This window comes from Cervus elaphus, chromosome 23 (genome assembly GCF_910594005.1).
Source record: "Cervus elaphus chromosome 23, mCerEla1.1, whole genome shotgun sequence".
NCBI classification, from domain to species: Eukaryota; Metazoa; Chordata; class Mammalia; order Artiodactyla; family Cervidae; genus Cervus; species Cervus elaphus.
The window spans coordinates 63,991,739-64,018,525 of NC_057837.1; the positions used below are offsets into that span (position 1 = coordinate 63,991,739).

A 26,787-nucleotide genomic window follows, 5' to 3' on the forward strand; every position below is an offset into this window, starting at 1 on the left:
GGCGGCGGAACTCAAGCAAAGAGAAGCTTGGGATATATAGTCTCTGAAGCGGAGATCAACGTGTCTTAAAGATAGTGGCTGTTATAGCTACTATTATTAATTAATGTTTTAGCAACAGCGTGTTTTAAAGCTTTCTTAAATTTAATTATTTTATTGAAGTATAGTTGACGTGTAATATTATATGTTACAGTATAGTGATTCACCATCTTTAAGGGTTATACTTGATTTATAGTTACTATAGAATATTATCTGTATTCCCTGTGTTGTAAAATAGATCCTTGTAACTTACTTTATACGTAAAGTTTGTACCTCTTAATCCCCTACCCTTAAAACATTGCCCCTCTTCACTTCCCTCTCCCCAATGGTAACCACTAGTTTGTTCTGTATATCCCTGAATCTGTTTATTTGTTATGTCACTAATTTGTTGGGTTTTAAAAAAAATTCTATGTATAAATGATATCACACAGTATTTATCTTTCTTTGACTTATTTCAGTTAGCATAACGCCCTCCGAACTCCATCGATATTGCAAATGGCAAAATGTTCATTCTTTTTTATGACTGAGTAGTATTCCATTAAATAAATGTATCAATACCACATCTTCTTTATTCAACCATCTGTTGATTGACACTTAGGTTGCTTTCATATCTTGGTAATTGTAAATAATACTGGTATGAACATTAGGGTGAATGTTTATTTTTCAATTAGTGTTTTCATTTTTTTCAGATGTATATCCAGAAGTGAAATTGTCAGGTCATATGGTAGTTCTATTTGTGGTCCTATTGATGACAGCCATTCTTTCAGATGGGAGGTGATAGCTCACTGTGGTTCTGACTTGCATTTCCCTGATGATTAGCAGTTTTGAGCATCTCTGCATGTGCCTGTTGGTAATCTGCATGACCTCTTTGGAGAAATGTCTATCCAGATCTTCGGCCCATTTTTTAACTGGGTTGTTTGTTTTTTTGATATTGAATTGTAAGAGCTGTTTATATATTTTCAATTAACCTATTATTGGTCATATCATTTGCAAACATTTTCTTCCATTCAGTAGGTTGTCACTTTGTTTTGTCAATGGTTTCCTCTGCAATGCAAAAGCTTTTAAGTTTGATTAGGTCCCATTTGATTATTTTTGCTTTTATTTCCTTAGCTGTAGGAGATGAATCCAAAAAATAATGCTATGATTTGTGTCAAAGAATGTTCTGCCTATGTTTTATTCTAGGAGTTTAATGTTTTCAGGTCTTACATTTAGCTCTTTAGTCCATTTAGAGTTTATTTTTGTATGTGATGTTATAGAATGTTCTAATTTCATTCTTCTATATCTAGGTGCCCAGTATTCCCAGTACCACTTATTGAAGAGGCTGTCTTTTCTCTTTGTATATTTTTGCTTCCTTGGTCATAGGTTAATTGACCATAATGTCTCTGTTTTTGTGCCAATACCATACTATCTTGATTACTGTAGCTTTATAGTGTGATCTGAGGTCAGAGAGCATGATTCTTCCTGCTTTGTTGTTCTTTCTCAAGATTGTTTTGGTTATCTAGGGTCTTTTGTATTACCATATAGTTTTTAAAATTATTTGTTCTAGTTCTGTGAAAAATGCCCTGGTAGATTGGAAGGGACTGTATCAAATTATAGATTGCCTGGGGTAGTATAGCCATTTAAAAATATTATTTCTTCCAATTCAAGAACACACTGTATCTTTCCATCTGTTTGTGACATCTTCAAGTTCTTTCTTAGCAACAGCATTTTAAAGGACTTGTTACCAAGACTGTATGCAGTACTTTAAATATATTATCTTTTTTAAAAACCACCTTATTATGCATGAAAGCAGAGATCTGCAGGGACTTAATATTTATTAGTGGATGCATTTAAAGATGGATAAAGAATGTCCAGCCTTTACTATAATTAGACATATTGAGTTTCCCAAACAAGTACCCTGCTAAGTGTAAGATACAACATACTTCCATTTATTTGTCCAAAGCTGCTACTGTCAAGATTTTCAGAAGTCTCATCAGTTCTAGGAATTCATGAATTCTTGTCATATCCTTTTTCTCATTTGGGACGTGGTCACATTATTATGGTCTCTTCAGTCTCTGTCCCAGTGCAGAAGCTTCTCCCTCCCAATCCCCTGGACCAGCACAGTGGCTGCAGCCCTGTGGGTTATCCTAGGTGAAAATTGGGCACCATAGCTTTAAGAAGGAGAAGGCAATGGCAACCCACTCCAGTACTCTTCCCTGGAAAATCCCATGGACGGAGAAGCCTGGTGGGCTGTAGTCCATGGGGTCGCAAAGAGTTGGACACAACTGAGCGACTTCACTTTCACTTTTCACTTTCATGCATTGAAGAAGGAAATGGCAACCCACTCCAGTGTTCTTGCCTGGAGAATCCCAGGGATGGAGGATCCCGGTGGGCTGCCATCTATGGGGTTGCACAGAGTCAGACATGACTGACGTGACTTAGCAGCAACAGCAGCAGCAGCTTTAAGAAAGATGGGACCCATTTTTCCATTTTCCTGCTTGCAAGTTCCCAGAATTTCATCAACTTTTTCAACCACAGCAACACACTTGACTTTGAACAGTGCAGCAGAATCAACCCCAGGTTTGAAGTGCAACTGGGACTTCAATTCCAACTTTACCAGTTAAAGCCTCTATAGGTGACCCTAAGCAAGCCCCTCTCCTTCTGTAAACCCAGCTTTATCATATATAAAATGAGGAATTTAAATAAATGGATCTCTGATGTCTTTTTAAACTGAGCTTTCTGTGATGCTAGAGTTGGCTATTCTCTTCTCTTTTCTAAAAAAATGGCACTTCAGTTCCTTGAGCTAGAACAAAGACATGTTTGGTCTCCCTTGGTACAGACTCCTTGAAAATATCCCTCAGATAAACTTGCCAAAACATCGACAGTAGATATGAGAATTAAAACCCTGATTTAACCCAGAGAGCTTGAGGTAGTACAATATAGAGGTTAAAAGTGTGGTCTTTAAATCTAAGCAGACCTGAGTTGGAATACTAGTTCCATCACCTATTATGAGTATGGCTCCACCAGCTTCTCTTCTGAACTTCATTTTACTCATCTATAGAACAGGAATAACATTAGGATCTACCTAATAGGATTTATGAGGATTCAGTGAACCTGTAAAGTACTTGTCACAGTTCCTGGCAGAAGAGATAAAACACACTAGGATGGTTTTGGAAACTCTTTTCGGAAGTACCAGATGGAGTGGGAAGGAGATGACAGTAAACTGAGACTCGGATAACAACACAGGGGCATGGTATTAGTTTCCTGTGACCACAGTAACAAATTATAATTACCATAAACTTGATGGTTTAAAGCAACAGAAATCTATTCTCCCAGAGTTCTGGAGGCCAGAAGTCTGAAATTAGTTTCAGTGAGCCAAAATCAAGATATTAGCAGAGCCACACTCCCCCTGGAGCCTCTAGAGAAGAATCTGCTGCTTGCCTCTCCAGCTTCTCTGGGAGAAGAGAATGTTACTGGCATTCCTGGCCTGTATCACTGCCAGGCCTCTACATACTCTGCCTCTACATTCACACTGTCTCCTCCTCTGTGGATCTGTATCATATCTCCCTCTGCCTCTCTCTGCCTTTCTAAGGACACTTGTGACTGCATTTGGGGCTGATCTAGATGATACAGTGTAATCTCCCATCTCAAGATCCTTTACTTGATCACATTTGCAAATACCCTTTTTCCACATCCAAATAGGGCATTCTTACAGATTCCAGGAACTAGGACCTAACTGGGCCTCACTGGTGGTTCAGATGGTAAGGAAACCACCTATAATGCTGGAGACCTGAGTTCGATCCCTGGTTTGGGAAGATCCACTGGAGAAGGGAATGGCTACCTACTCCAATATTCTTGTCTGGAGAGTTCCATGGACAGAGGAGCCTGGTGGGCTACAATCCATGTGATTGCAGAATCAGACACAACTGAGCGACTAACACACACACAGGACCTAATTACCTTTAGGGAACCACTTTTTTTTTTTTAGCCTAGCACAGGTATTAAGCATTTTTCAGGTCTGAACTCTTTCATGCTATGAAACTTGCCCAGGCCTAATTGTTCTTCTCCATATAAGTCCTGTAGCTTATCTTGTCTCCATTCAAAACTCTAGTGTGATTAAGTGTTCACAGGGAGAGTAGAGTCAGGTTAACTGGATTTGGTAATGATGGGTCTCTATTTATTAGCAAGTTTCAAATATTCATAATTTTTCTTTTTTTATAATGTAGATCTTTTTTAAAAAATGTATTTGGCCTTAGTGGCAGCACATGGGATCTTCACTGTGGCATGCGGGATCTTACATTGTGGCCCATGGCTTAGTTGCTCCACTGCATATAGGATCTTAGCTTCCAGGGATGGAAGCTGCATCCCCTGCATTGGAAGGCAGATTCTTAACCACTAGATCATCAGGGAAGTCCCTGTTTTCTTTTTCTTAGCTTGATGAAAACATATGTTTCCACATTGTCAGAGCAAATACGATCATGACTTTTATTTTCACAATTTATATGGTGGATTTCATGGTTGTTCATGAGAAAAAAACTTTTTTTTTTAAACCTTCTGGAAAGTTTTAGGTCTCTTTATTCCTGGCTTTACCTCTCACTCCATGGTTATCATACGAGATTCTAAAAGGTTGTAGCCCACCAGAGAAATGTCAATCTTGAATACTTACTCATGAAAACTCAGAGTAACCTTAATTTCTTGATTCAAAATCTGGAAATTGATAATGCTGTAAAGAATATCTGGGGAGGAAATGGAAGAGTGGTGAAAGTCCTATTGCAGTGACCAGAACATATTGATTTCTTAATATATCTTCTCTTTTCTCCACTACCTTATTCCTCTTTTTTTAAAGTGGGGGTGTATTAATTAGTCCTATTTATTGAGCATCTGCCCCTAACAATCCAAAGTGTTATAGGCAATAATTTCTGCCCTCAAGAGCCTGAAGCATAGTGCTGGGCATACAATGAAGATGATAAGGTAGTCAAGCCATAGACCTTTCCCTTGAAATGCTTGCAATTTTGATAGAAAGGAAAGACATCTTTTGGCGAATACTTGGAATCATAGAGTGTTCAAGTCTTCCTGTGGGTGTTTGGAGGATGAGCAAAGTGTTTTTATTAATACAAGCTCAGTATTCTTGGACTCTGTATCGAGTGGAACAAGCTGTGGACTCATGGTCAGAAGGCCTTTAGTCACTGTCTCTGTGTGCCCTTGGGCAAGTCGCTTTCCCTTTTGGGGATTCAGTTTCCAAATCTGGAAAATGAGAGAATAAGACTACATTTCAGTACAAGGAAAATATTAACAGATTCATGGAGTTATTGCAAAAAATCAGAAAGCAAAATTCAATACACCTTAACTACATAAATTTTCCCCCAGAAACTGTAGGAAGACACTCCAAATAAAATAAAATTTGATTATTTACCAACTAAATAATAATGGTAATAATAACAAAGAGGAAAGGAGGAGGAGGCAAAAAATGTATTGACAAGAGTAAGAACTTATATAGCATTTACTATGTCCCAGGCACTGTTCTTGGGACGTTAGTCCTCACTGCAGTTCTCTGAGACAATACGATTATTAGTACCATTTTAAAGATTTTAAAAATCGAGACATAGGTTTTCAAAACTAAAGAGAGGTTTAGTAATAATCAGCGTCTCACACTGAACAAGTAATAGAGCCAAGATTCAGACCTAGTCTCTATTCTACTACATTGATGAAACTGCTGCTGCTGCTGCTAAGTCGCTTCAGTCATGTCCAACTCTGTGCGACCCCATAGACAGCAGCCCACCAGGCTCCCCCATCCCTGGGATTCTCTAGGCAAGAACGCTGGAGCAGGTTGCCATTTCCTTCTCCGATGAAATCAATGACAATTGTATAAATAAATGTCCAAAACAGAATTAAAAAGTGGGGATACATTCACCATTCCCTTTCTTTGTGCTGGAACGTCAGGGGGAAAAGGTTCAATTTCCTGAAGCCGGAAGCCAAGGCATTTTAGTCCTCGTTTGACCCCGTATTCTTCACTACTTTTAATAGGGAAGTATCCGGGAATTCCTTTTCTAGCATCAAGAAGTCATGTGGTTCAAGTGGATTCTCCCAACTCCCAGAGCAGAGCTTGCAAACTACATACTTTGGACTGCCAAGAAATAACTGGTTTATTCCTGGGAAATTTTCCATCTGTTGCTTTGTCGAAATGCTTGAATTCCCCTTGTCCCCAGTGTATACAAAATTTAGAGCACATCAGCGCCCCAGAACATGTTCTAAACACTCATATTCCATGGAAACAGGGACCTGTGGCTAAATCTGCCTAGAGAAACCTAGTCATCCTGGTTGTATTAAGGCAAAAGTACAGAATCAAGAAGTGACTACAGATGGTCTCATAGTCTAATTGGTCCCAGGCTCTGAGCCAGATTACAATATTTGAGATCTCAAGCCCTGAAAATGGCACCCATCCCTCAAATGCAATTCAAAACAAAAACAATCTTATACTATAAAATAAAAGGAGGCAATAGCCAAAAGACGGAAGCAGTGCAAGCAACCATCAATGGATAACTAGGTAAACAAAATGTGATATAAATACAATGGAATATTATTCAGCGTTAAAAAGGAAGGAAATTCTGACACGTGCTACAACTTGGATGAAGCTTGAAGACATGATACTAAGTTAAATAAGTCAGTCACAAGAGAACAAATTTTTAAAAAATATTTTGATGCTATTTTATTTATTAAAAAAATATTTGGCCACACCACACAGCATATGGGATCTCAGCTCCCCAACTAAAGATCGAACCCGTGTCCCTTGGAAACAAGGAGTCTTAATCACTAGACTACCAATGAAATACCCGAGAGCAAATATTGTGTGACATTATCGATATGAGGTACCTAGAGTAGTCAAATTCACAGAGACAGAAGGCAGAAGTGTGGTTGCCAGGGGTGGGGATAAGGGCAATGTGTTATTGTTTAATAGGTACCAAGTTTCAGTTTTGCAACATGAAAAGAGTTCTAGAGATGGATGGCTGCACCAAAGTGTGACTATACTTACTGCCATTGAACTGTACACCTAAGATGGTTAGGATGGTAAATTTTATGTTATATATATATTTACCAAAATATTCTAAATTGAAAAATGGACCCCCAAAAAATGGATAGTATAGTGGTACCCAAATTTTCTGATTTTTTCCCATGGTGTCTACTTCACTACCTTTTTGGAAATATCCAGTTCTTTAAAAAAAAAATTATCCTGGGAGAAGGGAGGGGTATGTGCCTGCTTTACTGATGCCCAAAGCAGATACTTCCTCTGCCTATTTAATGACACATAATTAGCCCGACACCACCCCAGGTTGAGGGAAGAAAGAGCACAGGGTTCCCCCCTCAGTCTACCAGCAATGTAGATCCCAAACTCTGATGCTGGAGAGAAGGAAAAAAGCCTAATGGAACAAAAATTCTTTCCACAGATACTTACTGGGAGCCTTATTATACTAATGGTATCTATTAAACTAAACTTACCAGTGTTAAGATTATCTAACTATCTAAAACTTGTTACTAAACTAAAAAGATGACTTTGTGACCTTTTGATGTCATAATAAAATGTTGATTAGCAAATCTACTTAAGAGTCATCTGCCTCAGGGACTTTACTGGCAGTCCATGGGTTAAGACCCTGCTCCCAATGTGGGAGGTGAGGGTTCCATCCCTGGTGGGGGAACTAAGATCTCACATGGTGCACAGTGCAGTTAAAAAATAAACACAAACCAACTTACCAATTAAAAAGAAGTCATCTGCCCCCAAAGAGAAATTTAACACTATTTACGCAAATGATGGGGCCAGACATTTCACAATTCTGTGAGGTAATAGGATGTGACGATTTCCTCTTCTGTCTGGTAGAAAAGATGATCCTAAAGGTTATTTTTTTTTAACCCATAGGACATTGATCATTTTGCATATAATTTAGCAATCTCATTGCAAGATTCTTTTTCATTGACTATTAAAAAACTCAGTTTCTATATTCTATTTTGAATTGGCTTTGTCATCCTGCTAGCCCCCTTACTAATGGAGTTAAATGGAATTTTTACCCAGGCTCACTGTCTATTTGTATGAGAATTACGTTTTTAATATGCAGAAAATTATCCTTTACACTAAGCGTCAGACCCTGGATTAAGCAATTCACAGACCTATGATATCCCCTTGAGGTAATTTCTTTTTTATCCCCATTTTCCAGATGAAAAACTGATACACGCTAAAAGATTAAATCATTTTCTAAGGGCTAATTTTGTGCCAGGCATTTTGCTGCTCACAATTTTCTCTCCTTCCCTAGTTGTTCTATTTATTTGTTCATTCATCCAATAAATATCTATTGAGCACTTACTATGTTCTAGGTACTCTACTAACCTTGTGTTACAGAAATGTTAAAGTATTCCCTACCCTCTTACAGCTTTTGGTATGGAGGAAAGATGCTTAGACAATTATCATGGAAAGAAGTTAGGGCTGCGATGAGGAAAAAGAAAGGCCTATGGTAAAACAGAGGAAATATGCAAGACAGACTTGCATGCATATCAGGGAAGGCTTTCTGGAGTAGGTGACATGTACTCAGGTGTTAGGTGGGCCAAAGAAAGGGGTGAGAATTGGTTCAAGATAAAATCTGGTAGTCCAGTGGCAAAAACTCCAAGCTCCCAATGCTCTAGAGGGCCCAGGGCCCTGGCACAGCCAAAAAATAAATAATTTTTTATTAAAATAAAAAAAGAGATAAAGTCTCAATTGCTTAGTGTAGCATGACAGACTCTTCATCTGACTCCTGCTTACCTCTTCACATCACTTCTCCCTCCCACCACCTGCTCTGTTTTGGTCACGATTTAGTCAGTCAGTTCAATCGCTTAGTAGTGTCCGACTCTTTGCGACCCCATGGACCGCAAAACGCCAGGCCTCCCTGTCCATCACCAACTCCCGGAGTTTACTCAAACTCATATCCATTGAGTCGGTGATGCCATCCAACCACCTTATCAATCTTCTATCGCCCCCTTCTCCTCCCACCTTCAATCTTTCCCAGCATCAGGGTCTTTTCAAATGAGGCAGTTCTTTGCATCAGGTGGCCGAAGTATTGCAGTTTTAGCTTCAGCATCAGTCCTTCCAATGAATATTCAGGACCAATTTCCTTTAGGATGGACTGAGTGGATCTCCTTACAGTCCAAGGGACACTCAAGAGTCTTCTCCAACACCACAGTTCAAAAGCATCAATTCTTCAGCACTCAGCTTTCTTTATAGTCCAACTCTCACATTCATACATGACTACTGGAAAAACCATAGCCTTGACTAGATGGAACTTTGTTGGCAAAGTAATGTCTTTGCTTTTTAATATGCTGTCTAGGTTGGCAATAACTTTTCATGGCTGCAGTCACCATCTGCAGTGATTTTGGAGCCCAAAAAGATAAAGTCTGTCACTGTTTCCACTGTTTCCCCATCGATTTGCCATGAAGTGATGGGACCAGATGCCATGATCTTAGTTTTCTGAATGTTAAGCTTTAAGCCAACTTTTTCACTTTCCTCTTTCACTTTCATCAAGAGACTTTTCAGTTCCTCTTCACACTCTGCCATAAGGGTGGTGTCATCTGTATATCTGAGGTTATTGATATTTCTCCCGGCAATCTTGATTCCAGCTTGTGCTTCCTCCAGCCCAGCATTTCTCATGATGTACTCTGCATATAAGTTAAAGAAGCAGGGTGACAATATACAGCCTTGACGTACTCCTTTTCCTATTTGGAACCAGTCTGTTGTTTCGGCACATCCCAGGGTTGAGGACAGTCCCCTGCAGCAAAAACCCTACTTAAAAGTCAATTGAAAAAGGCGGCTGCGCGGGGCTTGAGTGGCTGTGAGAGATGCCCCACATCCAAGGGCAAAGGAGAAGCCCCAGCAAGACAGTAGGAGGGGCGAATTCACGTTTAGAATCAAATCCCATACCTGCCAGAGACACTCAGAGGGCTCAAACAAACTCACCAGGACCCAGAGACCCCACAGAGACTGAGACAGAACTGTGTTTGAGCATCTCCTGTGGAGGTACGGGTCTGCAGTGGACTGCCGCAGGGGCAGGGGCTCTGGGTGCAGCAGACTTGGGTATGGCATAAGCCCTCTTGGAGGAGGTCTCCATTAACTCCACTCTAGAGCTGCCAGAACTTACACAGGACTGGGAAATAGACTCCTGGAGGGCACAAACAGAAACTTGTGTGCATCAGGAGCCAGGAGAAAGGAGCAGTGACCCCACAAGAGACTGACCCCGACTTGCCTGGGAGTGTCCAGGAGTCTCCAGCGGAGGAATGGGTTGGCAGTAGCCGGCGGTGGCCTGCTGCAGGGTTAGGGGCACTAGGTGTGGTGGTGCGTGCAAGGGAGTTTTTGAAGGAGGTCACCATTATCTTTGTTACCTCCACCATAGTTTGTGAAAGTCACTCAGTCGTGTCCAACTCTTTGCGACCCCATGGACTGTAGCCTACCAGGCTCCTCCCTCCATGGGATTCTCCAGGCAAGAGTACTGGAGTGGGTTGCCGTTTCCTTCACCAGGAAATCTTCCCAACTCAGGGATCAAACCCGGGTCTCCCGCATTCCAGGCAGACGCTTTAACCTGTGAGCCACCAGGGTTTGGCCCCAGGTAAATAACAGGGAGGGAACACAGCCCCACCTATCAACAGAAAACTGGATTAAAGATTTACTGAGCATGGCCCCGCCCATCAGAACAAGACCCAGTTTCCCCCTCTGTCAGTCTCTCCCTTCAGAAAGCTTCCATAAGCCTCTTATCCTTCTCCATCAGAGGGCAGACAGACTGAAAACCACAATCACAGAAAACTAACCAGTCTGATTCCATGAACCACAGCCTTGTCTAACTCAATGAAACTATGAGCCATGCCATGTAGGGCCACCCAAGTTGGACGAGTCATGGTGGAGAGTTCTGACAAAATGTGGTCCACTGGAGAAGGGAATGGCAAACCACTTCAGTATTCTTGCCTTGAGAACCCCATGAACAGTATAAAAAGGCAAAAAGATAGGATACTGAAAGATGAACTCCCCAGGTCGGTAGGTGCCCAATATCCTACTGGAGATCAGTGGAGAAATAACTCCAGAAAGAATGAAGAGACGGAGCCAAAGCAAAAACAACACCCAGTTGTGGATGTGACTGATGATAGAAGCAAAGTCCGATGCTGTAAAGAGCAATATTGCATAGGAACCTGGGATGTTTGATCCATGAATCAAGGCAAATTGGTCATGCTTAAGTACTACCAATTTCTCAAGCATGTTATATTCTTTCTCTTTTCGCATTATTTTCTTTTGCACTTTCTCCTTCTATTTGAGATCACTTTTCCCACGCCTCCTGCCTTCCGCCCACCTCCCATCCTTCACTCACCCTCCAGGACCAGCTTAGGCATCAAGCCCTCAGAGAAGTCTTCTCTAACCCCTAGGCTAAGTTAGAGGACTCTACTCACATGAGCTCAATCCCCATCCATGCTCCCCAGCCTCAGTCCTCCATCTCCCCCGCCCTCTCTCTTAACATGTATCACATTGCGTTTCCAGTGACTGCCTCTATGTCTCTCTCCTCTGCTTGGTTGTCTGCTTCAGGTCCTAGCACACAGTAATTGCTCAATAAATGCCCATTGAATGAAAGAGCAAAGCAGCATAAGAACAGCTTTAGAGGAAACAAAGGAAGATGAGATGGCTCTCAGAAGCCCTTGGAAACAGGAAGTTCCCTGGTGGTCCAGTGGTTAGGACTCAGTGCTTTCACTGCTGTGGCCCAGTTTAAATCTCTGGATCCCTGGTTGGGGAACTAAGATCCTACAAGCTGATCCCATAAGCAGTGGTGTGACAGGAAAAAAAAAAAAATGGAGAAACTTGGAAATAAATCGTGAGTAGTTCAGAGCAAGAGAAGCACAGAAAAAAGAGGGAGAGAGAAGCATAGACTATAGTGGCAATTGCTATGGACCAAGATAACAAGAAAAATATTCTCAAAACAACTTTATGAGTTAGGTACTATTATTCTCCCTATTTAACAATGGGCTCAGGGAGACCAAGTGGCATGCCCTAAATCCCACAGCTAACGAGTGGCCGAGCTGAGATGTGAGCCCAGGAAGCTTTACCCCAGAACCTATGGCCTCATCCTTGGTGTTACACTTGATACCACCTCTGCTCTGGGTCCTGGGAGGAGAAAGAGGGCTGAGAAGAGTGCACAAAGATCTCTCAAGAAGTTTATAGTCCATGAGAGAAGACAAGGGGATAGAGAGTGACAATAGAGCAACAATGACGCTACATAGGGAGGCAATGTTCTATTGGTTCCATAGCTGGGGGCATCCTGGAAGGCTTTCAGAAGCAGGTCATATCTAACGAGAGCTTTGAAGGACTCAGTCTCCATTTGGGAAAGTTGAGAAAAACATCAGAATACTAAAATATATGTTACATTGGTAATACCTCGTGAAGAACTATTCAACATTACAAAGTTTGTTTAACACTAGAAATTTAATCCATTTGCCCCATTAACAAACTAAAGCTGGAAAATCGTATGATCATTTCATTAGATGATAATAAAGGATTAGAAAAATTCAAAAGATTTATGATAAAAATTCAGCAAATGAAATAAAAAGAACCTTCTTTATGCCAATAAAGGGTATCTATTTTTTTTAATACAACAAACATCATAAAAAACTTTCCTTTTTAAAGCCAGGAAAATGACAAGAATACTCATCTTTATTTTCTATCCTTTCTATTTAACGTTGTACTAGAGATCAGAGACAAAACAATAAGTTAAGAAAAAGAAGCTATACAAAAATTAGAAAGGAAGGAATAAAACTGTCACTATCTACCAGTGATAGGACTATGCATGTAGAAAATCTAAAAGAATCCCCCCAAATTATTGGAATAAATAAATTAATTAAGATTTCTAGATACAAAATCAAGGCAACAGAAGTTATCGGTATTTTATGTATTCATTTATGGCTGCACTGAGTCTTCATTGCTGCAGGCAGGCTTGCTCTTGTTGCAGCGAGTGGGGGCTCCTCTCCAGTTTTGTGTGTGCAGGATTCTCACTGTGGTGGCTTCCCTCACTGCAGAGCATAGGCTTTAAGGTGCTCAGGCTCAGGTGTGGCATGTGGCTCAGCGGACAGGCTTTAGGTCTCTGGAGCACGGGGTCAGTAGTTATGGTTCATGGGCTTAGCTGCCCCACAGCACGTGGAATCTTTCGGACCAGAGTTAACCACTGGACCATAAGGGAAGTCCCAGTATTTATATATATAGCAATAAATAGTAAGAACATGAAATTTCTTATAAATACCATTGTCAATAACCTTTTAAAATAAGAGGGACCTGGGGGGAAATCTAACAAAGTATGGGCAAGATTTCTAGAGAGAAACTCATGTAACACTGGGAGACCCTAGCAGCGTGCTTGTTCAGTTGCTCGATCATGTCCGATTCTTTCCGACTCCATGGACTGTAGCCTGCCAGGCTCCTCTCTCTATGTAATTTTCCATGCGAGAATATTGGAGTGGGCTGCCATTTCCTACTCCAGGGGATCTTCCCCACCTGGGGATTGAACTCATGACTCCTGCATCTCCTGCATTGGCAGGTGGATTCTTTATCACTAGGGATTCTTTATCACTGGGACACTAGCAGAGATGTAAATAAATGATGAAATATACTCTATCAGGTGTTGGATGATTCAATATTACGAAGATGTCAATTTTCCCCAAAGCCATTAACACATTATATGTATTAATAACAGCAATTAAAATCCCAATGACTTGTTAAAATGATTCCAAAATTTATGTATAGAAGTTAAACAGACATTCTCAAAGAATAATATGGGAAGACTTGATTTGCAAGACATGAAGATGTATTATGTTTATACTAATTGAGAGAATGTGGCATTGGGGCAGGGAGAGAATAGGCTGTTGAAGCAAAAGAAACTAACTATAAATCACAGATGTCACTGCTAAGTAGTAAGGAAGGGCAGACTTTCAAGAAGTGGTGCTGGGACAATTGGCTATCCACATAAAGGAAACTAATCTTGATCTCTATTTCACACCATACACCTAAAGACAAAAGACAAAACTATAAAGATTTTGAAAATAGATAGGAGAATATCTTCATGATCTCAGGGTAGGGAAGGATTTCTCAGACTAACAGAAAAGATGATAAAGTTGATTATGCTAATGTTAGAAACTTCTGTTTATCTAAAGACAAGATAAAGTGAAAAGATAATATTTGTGTGTTCTCTGCTCAGGAAACCAAGAGGAGCAGATTTGGCTGAGACTGGAATACATGGAAAGATAAGGCTGGAAAGATGGGCAGGTGCCAAGGCAGGAATGCCAGGCTCCCACCACTTGCTGGGAAGGCAGGAGTTGGACTCATCCTACTTTAGGGGCATCTTTTCATGTTTCCTAAGTTGGGCTGTGCGAGTGTGTACAGGGCAAAATCTTGAGTAAGATTCCTCTCTATTCCTTTGCCTCTCTTTCAGGAAATCCCACTTAATGTCTATCCTCTGTTCTTCCTGCTATACAGTCAGTTCTGTTTGCTGCCCCCGAAGCCAAGTTCCTTTCTTATCTCTTCCACCTACTGAGTATGTACTGTGTTCTGGTACTTTGTATGAGTCATCTCATTTACCCTTTTAGGATGGCTTCGTAGTTAAGAAAGCATATTTGGGATACAGCTCACGATCTGTCTTTACTAGTTGGGTGGCTTCCAGCAGGTCAGTTCACTGTTCTGTGCCTCTATGTCCTTATCTGTGAAATGGGAGTAATGACTGGGCCTTCACAGCTTTCATAGGGCACCAGTGAGAATAAAACACAAGTACTCCACTGACAATGCTTAGCATATAATAAGCTTCAATACATATTATTGTTATTTTTTTCACATCCTCAGGGGGAGGTGATCCCTGAAGGAAGCACACTCTCCTGTTATTTGTTGTTATCTGAGTTGGACCTGGTTGGTTAAGCTGCCTCTCTTTAGTAGCTCACAGGGAGGCAGAGGGCTGGTCCTCTGAAGTCCAGCTGGGCACCCTGCCAGTCCCCAGCTCAGCCCAGCTCCTGCGGCCCTAGCAGGGCCTCTCTTCACCCACTGGGGCTGCACCAGCCCTGGCCTGCACTCAGCTTCCTGTCTCCCTTATCTCTCCCCAGCATGTGCTCTCTGCAGTGGGAAATCCTACCACTTGCTTCCTTCACTTCCCTTTGCTCACAGGACCCTCATTCTTTAGGTCTCAGTCAAATTCCAGTATCTGGCCCTGTGCCCACTCTGCTTGGTGGTTTTCTGCCCTCTCGGCCACCCAGGCCAGGTGCAGCAGAGGCTGTGGCTCCAAGCGCAGCGCTTCTCTTCTCTTACCACTCTCATCCCTAGCTTTAGAAAGGGAATGCGGACACCCCTTGAGCTGCCCCCACTTACCAGCTTCCTCACCCCTGACATTTTCTTTGTTCTTCCTGTGCCCAATTCCATACCCCATCCTCTTCGAGTTTCAATCCCTGCTCTGCACCTCTCAGCTCTGTGACCTTGGGCAAGTTCATTACCCTTCCTGTGTTTTAATTACTCAATTTGTCACATGGAGACAATGAGCTGGGGCTATCTGCCCCAGAGGAAGCTATAAGGGTCTAACACTTGGTATGAACTTTTGGCATGTTTTATATATTTATATATATAACATATTCAAGCATGTTGGAAGCATGTGTTCAAAAATATATTGATGGAGAGTTAGCTCCCCCAATTTTTGAGATACTGTGTGGTGCTTAAATTCACAAACTTTGGCATCAGAGAGATGTAGTTTCAAATTAGAACTTTTGCTGTATGATCTTAGGTAAGTCTTTTACCCTCTCGAAGTCTCTGTTTCTTTATTTATAAAATGACATTAATGAAACCTACCTGGTAGGGCTGACATATGAATAATGTGAGATTATCTGTGTAAAGATCTTAAAACTGTTACTAGCCATGATAAATGTTACCTATAATAATTGCTATCTCTGCTACTTAATTTTCAGGGCACCGGTGTGTGAAGAGGGTGCCTGAGAAACAGCTGTTGCTGTTATCACTGTGTCCATGACAGATCTTAGCTTGGTGGGAAAGACCTCTCTGTAACTAGCTCTGTGTGTATTGGAGTGGATCCACTTTTTAAAATTTTAATTTATTTTTTAATTTATGGTTTTGGCCACGTGGCATGTGGGATGTTAGTTCCCTGACCAGGGATCAAACCCGCATCCCCTGCCTTGTAAGCATGGAGTCTTAACCACTGGACCACCAGGGGAGTCCTGGTATGGATCCACTTTAATAATCCCAGTAACCCAGGCCCTATCTACTTAGATCAAAGACTCACAGCCTTCAATTCCAAATTGGTTCCATCATATACTTTATTACACTTCATCCCAAAGTACCCTTCAAGTCCCCAAGAGAGACAAAAGGCAAAGCAAAAATACACAAACTCACTTGGAACCAGATAAAGCAAAGGAAAACCGAAACCAAGTGCCATTTGACACCCAACATCTGACGATGTCTATAGCTGACCAGGAGATGGATGAGGGAACTCTCATGCACTACTAGGGTATAACCTGGTCCAAACTTTTTGTAAAGCAGTTTGGCAATATCTAGTCAAATTGAAGATGTGCATATACCCTGTGACTCAGCAATTCCACTCCCAAGTTTGTATCTACAAAAGCTCTCCCACACATTCACAAGAAAATGTTTATAAGAACATTCATGCGATAAAAAAAAAAAAGAACATTCATGCTGTTTAAAATAGCAAAAAGTTAGAAAAAAAGACTGAAATGTGTAATAACAGGAAAATGGATAAATTGTGATATGTTCATAAACATGGTATGTCATAAAGCAGTGGAAATGAATAGACCAACACATGGCAGCGTGAATGAACCTTATTAATATGTCAGGTGAAAAAGAGCAAATTGCAGAGGAATACAAGCACTTCAATACCACTTACATAAGGCCCAACTTCTGCAGAATACCATCATATATTACTTAAGAGTAAATGCATATGCCATACAGGAATACAGAAGTGTAAGACTGTAAAAAATAACAAATTCTGATTAGTGGTTACTTCGGTGGTGGGTCATGGGGGAGAGAGATGCAATTAGGGAGGAGTATAGAAGGGGCTTCAATTATACTGGTAATATTTTACTTCTTACGCTGAGTGCTGGGGGCTTGTGTGTGTATGTGATAAAAATTCTTCAAGAGTGAATTCTTCAAGTATGAATTATTTCATACTAATTTTGTATAAATTTATATGCAGAGTACTTATAGGCAGAGTACAACATGAGCAATGCTGGGCTGGATGAAGCACAAGCTGAAATCAAGATTGCCAGGAGAAATATCAGTAACTTCAGATATGCAGATGACACCACCGTTATGGCAGAAAGCAAAGAACTAAAGAGTCTCTTGATGAAAGTGAAAGAGGAGAGTGAAAAAGTTGGCTTAAAACTCAACATTCAGAAAACTAAGATCATGGCATCTGGTCCCATCACTTCATGGCAAATAGATGGGGCAACAGTGGAAACAGTGACAGACTTTATTTTTGGGAGCTCCAAAATCACTGCAGATGGTGACTGCAGCCATGAAATTGAAAGACCCTTGCTCCTTGGAAGAAAAGTTATGGCCAACCTAGACAGCATATTAAAAAGCAGAGACATTACTTTGTCAGCAAAGGTCCATCTAGTCAAAGCTTTGGTTTTTCCAATAGTCATGTATGGATGTGAGAGTTGGACTATAAAGAAAGCTGAGTGCCAAAGAATTGATGCTTTTGAACTGTGGTGTTGGAGAAGACTCTTGAGAGGCCCTTGGACTGCAAGGAGATCCACTCAGTCAATCCTAAAGGAAATCAGTCCTGAATAGTCATTGGAAGGACTGATACTGAAGCTGAAACTCCAATACTTTGGCCACGTGATGTGAAGAACTGACTCACTAGAAAAGACCCTGATGCTGGGAAGGATTGAAGGCGGGAGGAGAAGGGGACAACAGAGGATGAGATGGTTGGATAGCATCACCGACTCGATGGACACGAATCTGAGTAAGCTCCGGGAGTTGGTGATGGACAGGGAAGACTGGCATGCTGCAGTCCATGGGGTCACAAAGAGTTGGACACGACTGAGCAACTGAACTGAACTGATCCGAATTTTGTATAAAAGATGAGACAATATAATTAGCAGCGACTTAAATTCTGCTTTTCCTGAGCCCCAGTTCAGGAAAACAAGGCCCATCTTCTCCTTCAGACTAGATTGTTTTGATGAGCTGGAAAAAACTTTGTTATTTCTATGTTGTTTTATAACAACTGAGAGGTGAGTATGGACTCCTGCATATTTTCAGCTCGGAGACTGGGAGCCTGGTATGTACCCAAGGTTTGCCCCCAATTCTATGACATCAACTCTCCCTCTGAGAAAGAGTATGTAAAATAAAAAGTTAAAATCCCCCCATCAGCCCTTTATCTAATCTCATTTCCCAGAGGTACTCTCTACTGATAATCCCCTTGCAGGCATTTTTTTCTATGCATATACTAATACATAGGTACATACATAAAGTTTCTTTTAATATAATAATGGAATTATATATGGATTACATGGACAGAAGTAAAATTTTTAAACTAAAAATAAACAGAATTTTATTGGGTTGGCCAAAAAGTTTGTTTGGGTTTTTCTGTAATATCTTACAGAAAAATTTGAATGAACTTTTTGGTCAACCCAATACTATATGTGGGAGACGTGGGTTCCATCCTTGGGTTGGGAAGATCTCCTAGAGGAGGGCATGGCAACCCACTCCAGTATTCTTGCCTGGAGAATCCCCATGGACAGAGGAGCCTGGTGGGCTACAGTCCGTGGGGTCGCAGAGTCAGACACGACTGAGCGACTGAGTACAGCACAGCAATACTGTATGTATTATTCCACACTTTCCTTTTTCATTTATCAGCATCTCATGTCAACACATCAGCTCATAATCATTTGCCACCTTCTTCTACCACAGTTTGTTCCTGAAACTTCTATTTTTAATTCAACAAGAGATACATGATCACATTCAAGATGCAAAATTTTCAAACAATACAGATAGAATGATAAAATCCTTCACAAAATAGAGAAAACCTTTTACAAAATTGCCATCCCTAACACACACACCACACACACACACACACTCTCTTAATCTCAGGCCCCTCCCTGGAGATAAACCACTGCTGTATTTGATGTATATCCTTCCAGATTCATTCACTCCCACAAAGAAATAGGTTGTTTAGTTGCTGTGTATGTGGTTGACATGTAAGTGGTTCTAAACTGTACATAATGTTCCATAACTTACTCTTGATGATTTCTACATATTATAACTATCTCATTCTGTCATCCACTAGCTGATATTTATTATTTATTATGCTATTATTTGCACTGTTCTAGGTATAGAAGCAAATAAGATGGACAGCCTCTATCCTCATGGAGTTTACATTTTGATGAGACATTCAGACAATAAACATGTAAGTGAGTAGGTGATATAATTTCAGGTAGTGCTAAGTAATATGATGAAAATAGAGTGGGCATTGGTAGTAAGTTCCCTACATATGAACCTTCAAGTTGCAAATGTTCAAAGATTCGAACATGCATGCCAGTCCCTGTATGCCAACTGTTGTATTGTACTACTGTACTTTTCAAGGAACTGTACTGGAAGATTAAAAACGTTTTCTTTTTTTTGTTTGTTTTATTTGTCTGAAAAGTATTATAAACTTATTACAGTACGGTACTATATAGCTAATTGTGTTAGTGGGTACCCAGGCTAACTTTGTTGGACTTATATGAACTCACTCTCGAAACAGAATTCATTTGTGTATAGGGGACTTACTGTATTTGCTTCCTAGAGTAAGAAATACACTTTACACTGCTGCTTAATATCCATCATAGAAACCTACATGCACAAAATCAATACACACACACATGTACAGTTGAATAAATATTTCATGAAATAACATTTACCCTGATTAAGGGTGATACACTGAAAATTTTTATACTGTTCTATTACATTCAAAGGAAAAACCCTGCTAATCATAACCTGCCTAATTGTCTTCATTGCCCACTAATCAGAGAAGGCAAGGGCACCCCACTCCAGTACTCTTGCCTGGAAAATCCCATGGACGGAGGAGCCTGGCAGGCTGCGGTCCATGGGGTCTCAAAGAGTCGGACACGACTGAGTGACTTCACTTTCACTTTTCACTTTCATGCATTGGAGAAGGAAATGGCAACCCACTCCAGTGTTCTTGCCTGGAAAATCCCAGGGATGGAGGAGCCTCGTGGGCTGCCATCTATGGGGTCGTGAAGAGTCGAACATGACTGAAGCGACTTAGCAGCAGCAGGAGCAGCAGCAACCCGCTGCTAATAGTCGCTAATAGTTTGCGACTTCATTTTGAAAAATATTACTGCAAGGAACCAGTTCTCTACTGAGAAGTAGATTATTTATAATTCTCCCCTGTTTCAAACAATGCTGTATGAAGCAGCTTTATCTTCATTTTGTGGCTATTTCTGAGAACAAGATCCCTGACTGTATAATTACTATTTATTTAAAATTCCGATAAAATGCAGTCAATATATCGGAAAACTGAATTCTAATCCTGGCTCTGTCATCACCATGATGTATACACTTTGGGTAATTCCTTACATCTCTCTGGGCCTCAGTTTCCCCACCAGAAACATGCTGATCTCAACATCCTAAAATCTGCTCTAAGTGGATGCCCCACCCCCTGACTCAGCGAGGGCAGGACTTCTCTCTGGCCCTTCTCCCCCCTTTCCGCTGACTGTTCCTCGGAAGCGGCCCAGGGAAAAGGGAAAAGGCAGGTCTGGGCTGGAGGGTGTGATGCCGGGCGGGGCGGAGGGAGGGGAAGAGGGAGGCCGGCCCCCTAGTAGGAAATGAGACAGGGTAAGAATAACACTTTAAAAGCCTGCTGCCCTCTTTCTCCTCCCAAGCCCTGGCCACCTTCCAGCCACCTCCGTCCAGCCTCCTCCCCTCCCAGACAGTCCTCATTTCTTTTTCCCCTAGGCAGCAGCCGGCCAGAGCCCCCAGTCTGCCAGAGCCAAGAGCCCAGGTGGGGCTGAGAACCTCAGCTACAGAATGTGGACAACACTGCTGCCCTTGCTGCCACTACTTCTCCTGCCCGGAGGGGCCCTCTGCAGCCAGGAAGCCTCAGATGGTGAGTCGAGGGCACATGTCCTGTCCTGGGATGGTTCCAGCGACTCTCAGCCTGTCTGGGTGCCCGGGCAAGACCAGAGGAAAGTTTATCCCCCAGGTTCCGGGCCTGCAGCCAGCTGGATCTCTCCAGAGGGCAGGCGATCCTGGGGACTGGTTTGTGTCCCAAAGCCAAGGTGAGGAAGTTACAGTTCAGCTCCTGGGAAGGGGGAGATGGGGGTGGGGGGGAGGCTAGGGGGAAACAAGACTGGACAAATGGGAAAGGGGCTGGTAGAAAGGGTGAGAGAATTAGCCATGGGGAGAGGGGAGAGATGGGTGGGTGAAGTCTGGAGAAGGAGAGGTGTGAGGGTGATGGTGGATGGAGGTGAGTTTAGGGAAGACGGGAAAAGAGATGAGACGGGAGATGGAAGGAATTGAGAGACACTGGGAGAAGTGACGGGAGTTTTGGGGAGAGACTAGATCTGAGAACTGTGAGGCAGAAGAGGAGACTAGAGACGACGGTGAGGGGAAATTCAGGGGAGAGACAAGCTGTAGTCAGTGGGAAGACTCAACGGGGATCAGGCTGCCGCAGTGGCTCCATTTAAGCAGAGAAGGGAGTCTCTGCCCTGCATTATACTGCACAAGGGCCTCCTCTCTCCTGTCCTGCAGTCCCGGTAGCTTCAGTCTCCCCCACTCCCTGCCCCAGAGAGAGAGCAAATAACCAGTATTCAATGAATGCTCACTACACTTAATACGTGTATTGACTTATTTAACCTCAACAAAATCTTTACAAGGTGGGTAATGCTATTATCTCCATTTTACAAAGGAGACTGGTCACCAAGCAGGTAAGAACCTTGTCTGGGGGTGACCCACACAGATATACTTATTCACATCTATAGATACAGAGCACAACTTCTCAGATGCAGACGTGGACAGAGACACACCCCCCACACACAGATTTACAATCCTGGACTCATTCCCTCCTCAAACATTCTCTGGGCACCAATTCCATGCCAGGCCCTTGGCAGGTGTAGGAGGCAGAGATAACCAGACATGATTCCAGCGCCAAGAGGGATGGAAGTCTGTGTGTTTGAAGACAGTTAAGCAGAATCTGGGATCGCTGGAATTGACCCATTGTGTATGAGAGGGTAAAGAGGAGAAGCAATAGGAAAACTTCTCCAAGAAGAGGGCAATAGAGCTGGGCCTTAAAGCATAAATAGAAGTTCGCCAAGAGGCAGAGCAACCCTGCCATGCTATTCACATGTCAGCCGAAAGGCAGCATGATGGACTCCAAGTACTGATGTACCATCTAAGCATAGGGAAGAGACCAAAAGAGCTGGGTGGGGGGGCCGGGGGAGGGAACCAGCCTTTGGGAAGCTTTGAATGTCAGGCTAAAGACTTTGGATTGATTCTATAGACATATAGCTTATGGGAAGACAGTGTAGTTGAGTGGCTAAGAGTGCTGGATTCAGACAGCCTGCATGCTAACCTTAACTCTCCTATGCCACTTGTCTGTTTTTCCATATGATGGGGTTAATGATAGTAGCTACTACATCAACTTAATGGGAGGAAGGCACAAATTAGATAATAGTGCATGTAAAGTATAGTGCCCAGGTCACTTAATAGCTATTATTGTTGTTGCTGTTGATAGAGGAGTGTGTCCCTGGAAGATTTTAAGCAGAAGGATGTAATCTTATTTCTGGGCCAGGTGGAGGTCAGATAAAAGGGGTGAGACTAAAAGATGAGTGGAGGGGACCAGGAAATCACTACTCCAGTCCAGATGAGAACGTCTAAGGCCTGAAGTAGGGCAGCGGCAGAAGAGGTAGAGAACAGGAGATGAAATTGGGTCTTCAAGTGAAAATGTGTTAGTTCCTCAGTCGTGTCCGATTCTTTGCGACCCCATGGACTATAGCCTGCCAGGCTCCTCTGTCCATGGGAATTCCCAGGCAAGAATACTGGAGTGAGTTGCCATTTCCTTCTCCAGGGGATCTTCCGGACCCAGGGATTGAGCCCAGGTCTCCCTCACTGCAGGTGTCTGAGCCACCAGGATTTAATAACCAACTGGAAATGACGGGGCGGAGCGGGGGGCGGTGGAGGGGAGGAAGGGGTGAGAGCTTGAAAGGAGGTCAGAGTGGCTCTTCCACTCGTCTGGATTATCCTGGGGCAAGTGGCTTCTGCACGTCTAGCCTCAGTTTCCTCATCTGTAAAACAAAGATAATAACCTCTTGCCCTCCTGACAGGGTTACTGACAGCGTCAAATGGGTAGAAGGGTGGGAGGGCAATTTATGTTTATAAAGGACCAAGGAGGTGGGCGGCTGACCTCTGGGTGGGGGGTTATTATCTCGAGTTACACGCTGACCCTCCCACGCCGGCCGGGACCCGACGCTCTTACTCCCGCCCCCAGGCCCGTTGGACCTCCACATGACCCAGGTCTCCTACTTCCGCAACCCCTCTCAAGTGTGGCACCGGGGCAACGCGACGCTGGGGGGGGTCCTGACGCACGTGCTGGAAGGCCCAGGCCACAACGTCTCGATCCAACAGCTGCAGCCCTTGCAGGAGCCCGACAGCTGGGCACTCACGAAGAGTTACCTGAATCGCTACCTGGAAGAGTTCGTGGGCCTGGTGCAGGTGGTGCACCAGGAGCGGGGCGTGACCTGTGAGTGACGCACACGGGGGCGGGGCTGGCGGGGGCGGGCCCTTGAGGTGGGAGGCGTGGCCCGTGGGCGGGCCATAACGAGGGGGCGGGCTTATGGAAGAACGAGGCGGGGCCGAGTTCTGGGATGGGTGTGCCCGCCCGGCGTTGCCTTTGCTGATTGCTGGGTGGGTGCTTGAGGCTGGAGAAAAGTCGGCATCCTAGCTGACATACTGTACTGTCCGTCAGGCCCTTTTCCTGCTGGGCAAGACTTCGGGGTAATCCCTTTTGGGAGTCCCTGTCCCTGGTCCACCTTGCACCCTGAACTCCCGTTTCCCCCTCACACCTGACACCTTTTCCACACTGTCCCCTGATCCTGAATCCCCTACCTACAGTTCCTCTGATCATTCGCTGCTTCCTGGGCTGCGAGTTGCCTCCTGAGGGCTCGGAAGCCCGTGTCTTCTTCGAAGTGGCTGTGAATGGGAGCTCCTTTGTAAATTTCCAGCCAAAGACAGCCTCATGGGTGGCGGAACCTCATGCACTGTCCAGAGTGGTCACTTACACGGTTGAGCAGCTCAACAAGTACAATCGTACTCGGTACGAACTGCGGGAATTTCTACAGGACACCTGTGTGCAATACATACAGAAACACATGACCGTGAACAACTTGAAAGGTATGATGGGCTCAGGGAGGGACCTATGTGTTGGGTGGGTTCCAGGCAAATGGGTGGAACTGAAAGATGGATATCTTGAGCAACAGGAGGCCGAGGGCTGGCGATTTGGGACTGAGTACACACATATGTGAATTGGTAAACTAGCCCCTCCCCTACTTCCTTTGGGGAAGAAACCCTTTGGGGTTTGACTCAAACCAGGGACTCACTTGTTTGGGGGTATGTTCTTCAAGCTAACTCTTCCCACGTTCAGCAGGAAGCCAAACAGGCCGTTCCTACACTTCACTGGTCCTGGGCGTCCTGGTGGGCTGTTTCATCGTCACTGGAGTGGCTGTAGGCATCTTCCTGTGCACAGGTGGACGGCGGCGGTGTTGATTATCTCCAGCCCTCGCTGGAAAAAGGCTAGACTGATTCAGCTCACTGCAGAACTGTGCAGACTCTCCATCTGGGACATTATATTCCAGAAGATTTAGAGTGGCAGCTTATTCTTCTCTGAGATCTGCCCACGAAGAGTTTGGGGGAAGGAAGGGGAGGAGCCTAGGTAGACAGGGTACTAGGCTTGCCAAGAACCAAAGAATTCCCATATTTTGCTGAATTGGTCTGGGAAGTGAATGCTTATTTGTATTTGTGGAAAACAGATAATGGAGTTGGGGCAACGGAGGTGGTCTATGACCCATCTTTCAAAGAAAGATTCTGAGGCATTCAGAACACTCAACCAAGTAAAAGAAGTCATCCACAACCCAAATAACCAATATTCTGTGCTTTCAGGTATGTTAGATTTGGGAAGAGACACTGGTGCAATAGAGGTAGTGGTAACCAGAGAAATGATGGAAGTGTGACATTCAAGTAATATGGGAGCAAGGAGTTATTAAGTAATCGATAATAATAACTAATAAAATTCCTTACTTATGTATACAGCATTATTATTTCCTCTACTTTGCAAAACTTTGGGGAAAGTAGCTTATACCCCCCCCCTCCCGCTTTTTTTTTTTTAAGAAAGAGAGAATTTCTTTTTTAAGAAAATATTTATTTGGCTGTGCCAGGTCTTAGTTACAATATGTGGGATCTTCAGTTGCAGCACGTGGGATCTAGTTCCCTAACCAGGGAAGTCTTTAACCTATACCCTTGCTTCTGCTTCCTCATCTCCCACTCACTATCCAACCCACTGCAATCTGACTTGTCTATAAACTACTCTTAAATCATCAATGACCTCTACATGTGAAACCTTAGTCTTCCGTGATATTTGCAACAATTCACTTTGTGGACTAGGAATTTCTTTTTACCCTAACTTCTGAGATAGCATACTTCTCACTTTTAAAAACTGTTCTGGCCACTCAGTCAGTCCTTTTGCATGTGTCAGCTTCCTCAATTCACCTTTGAAATGTTGACTTCCTTAAAATTCCTTTTTTGGCTCCTTTTGTCCCTCCTTAAACTGTACCATTTCCGGTGACCTATTAACTTCCATGACTTCAAAAAGAAAAAGAAAAAAAACTTCCATGACTTCAAATACTGTCTACATATGGTGGTTTTCGTGGGGAGACATCATGGTGTCTTTGAGAGCATGTGTTTTGTCATAAGATAGACTCAAGTTTTGCCTCCTTGAGCCAGGCACTTAACTTCCTCACTTCATAAACAAAAGGTATAATAAAATATACAAAAAGGGTATAATAAAAACAATACCTACCTCATAGAGGCATTATGAGTATTAAATTATATGTGTGTGTATGTGTGTGTGTGTGTGTGTGTGTGTGTGTGTGTGTGTGTGTGTGTGTGTGTATATAAGATAAATGGACTTTCTGGTAGCTCAGCAGTAAAGAAACTGCCTGAAGTGCAGAAGTGGGTTCCATCCCTGGGTCAGGAAGATCCCCTGAAGGAGGAAATGACAACCCACTCCAGTTTTCTTGCTTGGGAAATCCTATAGACAGAGGAGCCTGGCGGGTTACAGTCAATGGGGGTCACAAGAGTCAGACACAACTTAGTACTAAACCACCACCACACCACCATATAAGACAATATATGTATACTTAATAAAGTTGGCACTTGCTGCTGAGCTCCTCATCCGCCCCCATTTGCCTTGATTTTTGAAATCATCTCTACCTTAATATTTTGCAGACATTTCAGAGTCAACATGTTCAAAGTGAAATTCCTTACCTTTCTCTCCAAACCTGTTCTCTCCCATCTGTGGTTTACTCCAGGTTAAACAGCATTACCGTCAAATGGTATCAATGTAGAGACCTCAGTGTTAACCTTTGTCTACCCCCTCTTCATCCCCCCCTACAAAATACAGTATCTGTAGAATCCTCTCCCTCCTTTCCACTCTATTGCTTTGTTCACGATGTCATAAT

At 42.9% G+C, this 26,787-nt stretch overlaps 1 protein-coding gene across 2 annotated transcripts; it reads left to right on the forward strand.

The window, feature by feature from the left end:
• Nucleotides 1-20,890: 20,890 nt before the first annotated feature.
• Nucleotides 20,891-25,355, forward strand: PROCR (protein C receptor). Of its 2 annotated transcripts, none has more exons than XM_043884635.1 (4): nucleotides 20,891-21,164; nucleotides 23,544-23,795; nucleotides 24,167-24,445; nucleotides 24,696-25,355. In XM_043884635.1, exons 1-4 carry the CDS (start codon nucleotides 21,086-21,088, stop codon nucleotides 24,815-24,817), a joined length of 732 nt encoding a protein of 243 aa, XP_043740570.1. In that variant the 5' UTR covers nucleotides 20,891-21,085; the 3' UTR covers nucleotides 24,818-25,355. The 2 variants fall into 2 exon arrangements, with proteins under 2 accessions (XP_043740570.1, XP_043740571.1); XM_043884636.1 differs by having other exon boundaries at nucleotides 24,699-25,355.
• Nucleotides 25,356-26,787: the final 1,432 nt, after the last annotated feature.